The sequence below is a fragment of the Carcharodon carcharias genome, chromosome 17 (assembly GCF_017639515.1).
Source record: "Carcharodon carcharias isolate sCarCar2 chromosome 17, sCarCar2.pri, whole genome shotgun sequence".
NCBI classification, from domain to species: Eukaryota; Metazoa; Chordata; class Chondrichthyes; order Lamniformes; family Lamnidae; genus Carcharodon; species Carcharodon carcharias.
In genome coordinates, this window is record NC_054483.1 from 44,875,156 (window position 1) to 44,884,757 (window position 9,602).

Consider the following 9,602-nt stretch of genomic DNA (forward strand, 5'->3'; position numbering starts at 1 on the left):
GTTGCATCCTTATCTATCTAATCGTAGCCAGAGAATCACTTGCAATGGCTTCTCTTCCTGCTCCCATACGATTACCTCTGGTGCCCCCCACTGCACCCCACCCCAACCATGGATCTATCCTTGGCCCCTCCTATTTCTCATCTACATGATTCACCTCCATGATATCATCCAAAATCATACTATTAGTTTTCACCTGTACACTGATGGCACACAGCTCTAACTCACCACCACCTCTCTAGTTTCTTCCACTCTCTAAATTGTCAGATTCTCTTACATCCAGTACTGGATAAGGAGAAAGTTCCTCCAATTATATATTGGGGACACTGAGGCCATTGTCTTCAGTCCCTAATGCAAACTCCATTCCCTCAGCATCAATTCCACCCATCTTCCTGGCAACTGTCTGAGGCTGCACCAGATTGTTTGCAACCTTGGTGTCACATTTGACCTTAAGATGAGCTTCTAACCACATAACCAAAGCCATGACCAAGACGGTTTATTTCCATCTCTGTTCGATCTCCCGACTCCACCCATGCCTCAGCTCTGCTGTTGAAAACCTCATCCATGAGTTTGTTACATAAGAACCTTGGAAATAGGAGCAGTTGTAGGTTCTTCAGTCCTTCAAACCTTCTCCACTATGTACTGCCCCCATATCCCTTCATTTCCTTAATATCCAAATATCTAGTGATTTCTGTCTTGAATATGTTCAGCTGGGCAGCCCCAGCTTTGAGTTATAGAATGCCAAAGATCCACAGCCCTGTGAGTGATGAGAATTCTCTACATCTCATTCCTAAACAGCCAATCCCTTATTCTGGGACTCTGGCCCTAGTTCTAGGCATCCCAATCCAGGGCAAATATCCTCCCAGCATCTACCCTGTCAAACACTAAGCATTTTATACACTTCAAATAGCTCACTCTGCGTTCTTTCAATTCTAAGGAATATAGGGTTAGTCTAAATCCAATCTCTCCCTAGGACAACCCTTTCACACTAGGAATCAGTCTAGTGAATCTTAGGTAAGGAGGCCAAAGTTGCGCACATTATTCTGGGTGAGATCTCACCAAAGCCTATATAACTGTAACAAGACTTTGTTTCTCTCATGTCTTATCCCTTTGTAATAAAGTTTTACATACCATTTGCCTTCCTGATTGCTTGCTGAACCTGCATGTTAACTTTATGTTCAAGGACATTCAGATTCTTCTGAATACCAACATTTCCCAGTCTCTTACCAATTAAGAAATATTCTGCTTTTCTATTTTTTCCTACCAAAGTGATTAACTTCATGTTTCTCCACACTATATTTCATATGCCACACTTTTGCCTGCTCATTTCACCTCTCAATCCTTTCACAGCATTTTTGCATCCTCCTCAGAGCTTACTTTCCTATCTAATTTTACATCATCAGCAAACTTGGATTTATTGCACTCGGTTCGCTTGGCTGATACCTGGATGAAGGTGTTGTGTTATAAGGAAAGGTTGAGCAATTTGGGCCTATAGTCATTGGAGGTTAGATAATGAGAGGTCATCTGAGTGAAACATATAAGATTTTGAAGGGGCTTGACAGGGTAGATGCTGAGAGGATGTTTCCCCTCTTGGAGGAATCTAGAACTAGGAGCCACAGTTTCAGAATAAGGAGTCTTCCATTTAAGATAGAAAAGAGGAGGAATTTCTTCTGAGGGTCGTGACTCTTTGGAATTTACTACTCCAGTGAGAAGTGGAGGCTGGGTCTTTGAATAGATTCAAGGAAGGAAAATCAAGTGAGGCCACAATCAGATCAGCTAGATGGGCTGAATGGCCTACCCCTGCTCCAAATTCTTATGTTCTAATTTCTGCACATCTAAGTCATTAATATAGGTTTAAATAGCTGAGGCCAAAGCACTGATCCTTGTGGTACCCCATAAGTCACAGCCTGCCAACTTGAGAATGACCCATGTATTCCCACTCTGTTTTCTGTCCATTAACCAATCCTCAATCTATGCTAATATATTATCTCCAATCCCATGAGTCTTAATTTTATGTAATAACATTGTGTGATGCCTTATCTAATGCTTTTTGAAAGTCTAAATACACAACAGCCATTGGTTCCTTCTTATCTATTCTAATAGCTACAACCTGTAAAAAAAAAAAAACTGAACAGATTTGTCACAAATGATTTCTCTTTCATTAATCCATGTTGACTCTGCCTAATCATAGTACGATTTTCTAAGTAGGCTATGGCATTTTTCTACTGACTGATGTCGAGTGACTGATTTGCAATATATATTAATAAGGTGGATGAGGGAAATGAATGTACTATCACCAAGTTTGTGGATGACAAAAATAGGTGGGAAGGCAAGTGGTGAGGATGACAGAGTCTACAGAGGGATACAGACAGGTTAAGGGAGTGGGCAAAAACTTGGCAGATGGAATATAACGTGGGAAAATGTGAGGTTGTGCACTTTGGCAGGAAGAATAGAGGAGCCAAATATTATTTACATGGAAAAAGGTTGCAGCACAGAGGAATTTGGGGTTCCTTGTGCATGAATCCCAAAAGCTAACATACAGGTTCAGCAGGTAATAGGGAAGGCAAGTAGAATGTTGACCTTTATTTCGAAGGGAATGGAATATAAAAATAGGGAAGTCTTGCTAAAACTATGCAAGGCACTAGTTAGACCACACCTGGAATACTGTGAACAGTTTTGGTCCCCTTATCTAAGGAAAGATATATTGGCATTGGAGGTAGTCCAAAGAAGGTTCACTAGGTTGATCCCGGGTATGGAGGGATTTTTTTTTTGAGGAGAGGTTGAGTAGGTTGGGCCTGTATTCATTGGAGTTTAGAAGAATGAGAGGTGACTTTATTGGAACATATAAGATTGTTAGGGGGCTTGACAAGGTAGATGCTGAGAGGTTGTTTCCCCTTGTGAGAGAGTCTAGGACCAGAGGGCATAATCTCAGAGTAAAGGGGCACCCATTTAAAACAGAAATGAGGAGGAATTTCTTCTCTTGAGGGTAGTGAATCTGTGAAACTCTTTACCGCAGAGGGCTACAGAGGCTGGGTTGTTAAATATATTCAAGGTTGAGATAGACAGATTTTTAATCAGTAAGGGCATCAAGGGTTATTGTTACTTCCCCAAAGTGGAGTTGAGGATTATCAGATCAGCCATGATCTCAATGACTTGATGGGCTGAATGGCCAACTTCTGGTCCCACATCTTATGATCTTACCACTGGTGTGCCTTCAGCTCCCAATGCCCTAAGCTCTGGAATTCCCTCCCTAAGCTTCTCCACCTCTCTACCCCACTTTCCCCCTTTAAGATACACTTTAAAACCTACCTCTTTGACCAAGCTGTTAGTCACCTACTTCAATAAGTCCTTATGACACTGTGCTAAATTTTGCTTCATAACGGTCCAGAGAGGAGCCATGAGACATTTTATGTTAAAGGGCACTCAATGAATACAAGTTGCTACTGTTGACAAAAGAGCATGGGGCAGGATTAAGAACTACTGAAATTTGCAGCAGGAGGGTAGAATGAAGCAACTTATAAATGAAGAGTCGGTTTTCCAATTCAATGTAGTGGGTCCAGGAAGCCAGGGAAGGTCAGTGAGCATAGGGCTGAAAGGAGAGGAAGAATTTGAATGGGACAGGATACGGGTGATGGAGTTTTGAATGTATTGGTATTTGTTAAATGTGGTGTTTGAAATAGTGATGAGGAACAGAGTGAAAGAAATGAAAGCAGAGAAAGACTTCAGTGGTAGTGGAGTATAGAAAAGCTCGAATCAGACAACACTAAGAGGAGGATGTCAGTAACCTTGGTGATGGATAGGGGTATGAAATTTATAGGGTATGAAACTTATAGTTCAGCTCCAGGTCAAACAGTAAACCCAAGTTGTTTATAGATAACATAATGACCAATTAACTAATTTTTAATAAAAACAGAAAATGCTGGAAAACTGTCAGCATCTGTGGAGAGAGAAACTGAGTCAATGTTTCGAGTCCATATGACTCTTCAGAGCTAAAGAGAAGTAGAAATGTGATGGATTTTATACTGTTTAAGGTAGAGCAAAAGAGAAGGCCAGGGATAGGTGGGTGTTCAGGAGAGATTTGACAAAGATGTCATGGACACAAAACAAAGGGAATGTTAATGGTAGTGTTAAAGACTAAAGGTGCTGATAGTGGTATAAAAGTAAGATAGCAGCATGCATCAATAGCAGAACAAGGGTCAATGTTCGGTGAAAGCACAACATAGAAACAAGTGACAGATGGCCCTGTTGTGGGGGGGGGGAGGTTTCATTGGGGGTTGGGGAAATATGTTAAATATGAATAAATAATAAAAAATAAAATATTGGTTTTAAAAAAAAAAAATGGAGGAGAGAGTTCATGGTCTGAAGTTGTTGAACTCGATGTTAAGTCCAGAAGGCTGTAAAGTGCCTAATTGGAAGATGGGGTGCTGTTCCTCCAGTTTACGTTGAGCTTCACTGGAGCATTGCAGCAAGCCAAGGACGGACATGTGGGCATGAGAACAGGATGGTGTGCTGAAATGGCAAGCGACGGGAAGGTCAGGGTCATGCTTGCGGACAGACCAAAGGTGTTCCGCAAAGCGGTCACCCAGTCTGCTTTTAATCTCCCCAATGTAGAGGTGATGGCATTGGGAGAAGTGAATGCAGTAGACCAAATTGAAGGAGGTGCAAGTGAAGCCCTGCTATACCTGAAAGGATTGTTTGGGCCCTTCGACGGTGAGGAGGGGGGAGCTAAAGGGATAGGTGTGGTACTGTCTGTGATTGTATGGGGAAGTGCTGTGGGAGGGGGATGAGGAGTTGGGCATGATAGAGGATTGGACCAGGATGTCCCAGAGGGAATGATACTTGTGGAATGCTGACGGGGGTAAGGGGAAGGTGGTTTGGTGGTGGCATCATGCTGGAGTTGGCAGCAATAGCTAACTATATCATCTTGCCACCACCAAACATATCTTCCCCTCACCCCCACCCCACCTCTTTTCCCCCCCCCCCACCCCCCACCCCCACCCCACCCCCCCATTCATAGGTACCATTCCTCCCTTGACACGCTGGCCCATTCCTCCATCACCCCTAACTCCCATCCCCCTCCCACAGCACCTTCCCATGCAATCACAGAAGGTGCAACACCACCTGCCTCTTTACCTCCTCCCTCCTCAACATCCAAGGGCCCAAATACCCTTTCAGATGAATCAGTGCTTCACTTGCACCACTTTCAATTTGGTCTACTGTATTCACTGCTCCCAATGCAGTCACCTCTACATTGAGGAGACTGAACGCAGACTGGGTGACCACTTTGCGGAACATCTTCGCTCGGTCCTCAAGCATGGTCTAGACCTTCCTGTCGCTTGCCATTTCAACACAGCACCCTGCTCTCATGCCCACATGTCCGTCCTTAGCCTGCTGCAATGTTCCAGTAAAGCCCAACGTAAACTGGAAGAACAGCACCTCATCTTCCGACTAGGCACTTTACAGCCTTCCGGGCTTAACATCGAGTTCAGCAACTTCAGACCATGAACTCTCTCTTCCATATTTATCACTTTTTTTAGTCTACTTTAAGTTTTGTTTTTTTTTATTTTTTAATCCATTTTCCACACTCCCCCCACCCCCACACAGGATCACCTGTCACTTGTTTCTATGTTGTGCCTTCACAGTGTGCTGACCCTTGTTCTACTATTAACACACTCTGCTATCTTACCTTTATGCTACTATCAGCACCTTCTTCAGTCTTTAACACAACCATTAACAATCCCTTTGCCTTGTGACCATGACGCCTTTGGCAATCTCTCCTGAGCTCCCTCCTATCCTTAACTTTCTAATTTTGCTCCACTTGCTCCACCACCTGTTAAACGGTATAAAATCCATCACGTTTCTACCTCTCTTTAGCTCTGAAGAAGTCATACCGACTCGAAATGTTCAATCTATTTCTCTCTCCACAGATGCTACCAGACCTGAGTTTTCCCAGCATTTTCAGTTTTTATTTCAGATTTCCAGCATCTGCAGTATTTTGCTTTTAACTATTTTTTAATATTGATAACATACACAACAATTTCACTGACAAAAGGCACTAACAATATTTGGGTGTCAATAAATATATCAGCTTCAAATTCCTTTTAAATGATTTTAACATTTAGTTTGAAGAGGCAGAATTTTGTACTTCACAGAAGGGGCAAGTTAGAAATTGTTTTTAAAAATAAATCCAAACTAGTGGATTGTATTAAATGCAAATACAGCAAACCAGCTTGTTAAGAAGTGTGATTTTTACATACTACGATATGTTTTTAGCAGTTTCCACATTTTCTCAAATATATGAAATAGGGCAAAAGAAAACTAATATACTGAAAGCTGCTCCCTATATTAACATACACTAACATGATTGACATAAATCTCAATTAAATATGGAAAAAAAGATTAAGCTATCAATTTATCCCAGCTTTTGTTCTAGAAATGGCACTGAGAATTATTATCTGTAAACTTTGTATTGGTTACAGTTAGTAGATTTGTTTTAAGGTAAATGGAAAATTGGTATGTACTACATCTGGGATAATTATTTTTCTCACCACCGGAAAAAGAAAAACCTTAAAATCAGAAATATACTTGTTAATTTAAAAACCCAATAAAGGAACTATTGAATGGAATGTGGTTTTCATGTAGTTAAAAGCATGTTACTTACACAAACAAATGTCCACGAGGAAAACTATGTAAACTAATAGTTCACGCAACGTCCTCCTGATGTGTAACTCTGGGTTATTGGACAAGTTCTCAGTCAATTTTGTACCCCACAAGCCTACAGGCACAGAAAGGAGCAAAGGCACAAAGTCATTAACTCCGACAGCAGCAAATCCCACAACCCCACTCAGTAACTTTCAGAGACGTTGCCTCTAAATAACCAGATGAAAATAATTTTATTGCTTAAAACAGCAATTTGTTCTTCAATAGATATTTTATATTCATTTTTATAGTAGTCAAAAATTGTCCTTCTACTACAGCTGGTCCTAAGCGCCTGGGCATTATTCTTACAATAACTCTTCGAGCATAACACAATATTGATATTGGGAGTGCTGACATTTACAAATCCAACAATACTACATATTTATATATGATATAGATTTAACACATTTAAAAACATTCTCCCTCTTGACCTGAAATACTAGTGCAACGCTTGAAATTTATTTAGTTTACAAGAATCAAGTTATTATATTTACTACTCCTGCCACAGGTGACTCTGCTCGGGCACAGTGCTACTGATAACCTTACTGTCATTGACAACCTATATGTATACTCAAATGAGAGAGCAAGAAGAGGGGATTGGAATTGCTGTTTGTAATGAGCCGGTGCCAAGTGCTTCAATTAGCCCTGTTGGCAACAATAATCCCACAGTCACTGGAGATCCGACTATCCAGAAGTCCCAGTGTTACTTGCAATCTTGCTGTAAATGGCAACCCTGCCATCAATTCTGTCATTGGCAATCCTTTATAAGTAGCAATATGACTTACTTTAGCCATTCCACTACTTCCCTTAACAAATTTATCCTGTGGGCAATCCTCTTGTCACTGACAATGCCCGTTTCTGCCTTCTGACAACCAAATGACTTCAATTAGGGCTGTAATTATGATATTCTACTGATCAGAAACAGTTTTGTTTTATTTATTCTTTTGTGGGATGTGGCCATTTGTTGTCCAGACCTAATTGCCCTTGAACTGTGTGGCTTGCTAAGCCAGTTCCAAAGGCAGTTGAGTCTGTTGGTCTGGAGTCACATGTAGATCAGACCAATTAAGGACGGCAGATTTCCTTCTCTAAAGGACATTAGTGAACCAGATGGGTTTTGATGACAATAATTTAGGGTCACAATTACTGAGGCTAGCTTTCAATTCCAGGTTTTATTAATTGCATTTTATTCCCTCATCTGCCGGTGGGATTTGAACCCCAGAGCATTACCCTGGGTCTCTGGATTACTAGTGCAGCGACAATACCGCTATTCCCCGTCTCCCCCATTTTTTGTGGTTGGGGGAGGGGGTGGGGTGGGGGTGGTGGTTTATGTCAGTCAGCATTTCTCTGATGCAGCCTATACAGATTACGCTCAAAGATCAACATGCATGTCCGCAGCTGAGAGATTTGGAATCCCGCAATTTCCACCGGGATTCTCCTGATCACTGGCCCTCGCCTTGTACAAACGCTGGAGAAACAGCTCAAATGGTTGGTTCAAACACTGCAAACAATGCTCTGACGGGAACCTCCATAGAAAGTCTAACCTTTAATATTTTGAGAGTTCATTGCAAAACACGAAAAAGTCCCCATGTCTCTAAAATAGCCGAGAGCTCCAACTGTTCAATGGAGTTATACTCCATGGAGATGTGGACCGAAGTTGGGCAAGAGAGATTTAATTGTGAGGTTATGATGTCACTTTACACTCACAACTGACTCTGAAGTTAGTGTTAGAAAAATGACCGTTCACATGCAAAAGGTCAAATAGCTGTTGAATATATGGGTCCTATTGGATAGCACTGTTCCTGCTCTGGGAGCAGCAGTACTTCAACACACCAAGATCCATATGCTTCTCCCTTCTGATCTCTACTGTCCAGAAAACTTCACCCTAACTTATTCCTTAGGAATGTTCTTAACAAAACCTCCTGATCCTTGGAATGATTAGTTTTTATGGTTGATCCCGGAGTGCCATACAATCCATTTGGCCCAAATTTTACAAAACCAATAGTAAATACTTTACAGAAAATAAGATCAAACATATTTAAATCTTTAATATTTTCATGTTAGGCCTGAAACTAAAATTGAAAATGATCAGAAATTTGAAGATGAACTCATTCATTCATAAAGTTAACACTATCAACGTTTAATTGGAAATGAAATTTTAAAGAAATCACTCAGGGCCGGATCTCTTACCTCGAATTCCTTTAGCAAAGGCCATGCAGCATCCCGAGGAAGGTTTGCTTTTGTTTGGATTCAGTGGGGGCTCTTCACATCCATAAGGATTGTTTGGGAATGAGCTGGGGTTGTAGATAGTCTGGACATTGAAAGGAGTGCTCGGCGGTGAAGCCTCGAAAGCTGCATTATCCCAAGCCCTCTTAGATAAACTTTCCATTTCGTGCACCTCCTGGATCGGTAACTTCAACTGGTTATCCCGAGCTGGTCTCATTTTCATGGGACCAGCCTTTCACAATCTCCCTGGGTTCCCAGCTGGGGGTGACTGTGGGGAGCAATCTACACGGTTCTCCCAGTAACCGATTGACAACTGCTTGGGTCACACACCACAGTCAAATACTTCACCACCGCCCCCTCCCCCCCTTCATCGGCTTTGTCTTCCTGGATGACGCCAAGGCAAAAAAGGGAGGGACCTGGGACAATGGGAGCTCCCAGTGGCAAACATGGCAAAAGGGATATTCAGGAGAAAGAATACTGAATGATTAATTCCCTCAGTTGAACAATCATTCCGCAAGTCGGTGGTTAACTGATGCCATAGGCTGAGGCGGGCAGAGGAGGAATCCGGAATCTATCTGCAGTTGGTAACGGATAACAAGACAAATTGCTGTAAATTCTCACTAGGTCTGGCAGCATCTGTGGGACGAGAACACAATTCTTCTCGCCACAAATGCTGTCAGACC

The 9,602-nt window shown here is 41.9% G+C and overlaps 1 protein-coding gene across 1 annotated transcript in view; it reads right to left on the bottom strand.

The window, feature by feature from the left end:
* pkd2l1 (polycystic kidney disease 2-like 1) overlaps window positions 1–9,136 on the bottom strand; it is a 161,169-nt gene extending 152,033 nt beyond the window's left edge. The window contains exons 1-2 of the mRNA XM_041209263.1: window positions 8,884–9,136; window positions 6,659–6,772 (exon numbers count right to left, since the gene is read on the bottom strand). Of these exons, the coding sequence (XP_041065197.1) occupies window positions 6,659–6,772; window positions 8,884–9,136 (367 nt within the window). The remainder of the gene's footprint in view (window positions 1–6,658; window positions 6,773–8,883) is intronic.
* Between the last annotated feature and the right edge of the window lie 466 nt (window positions 9,137–9,602).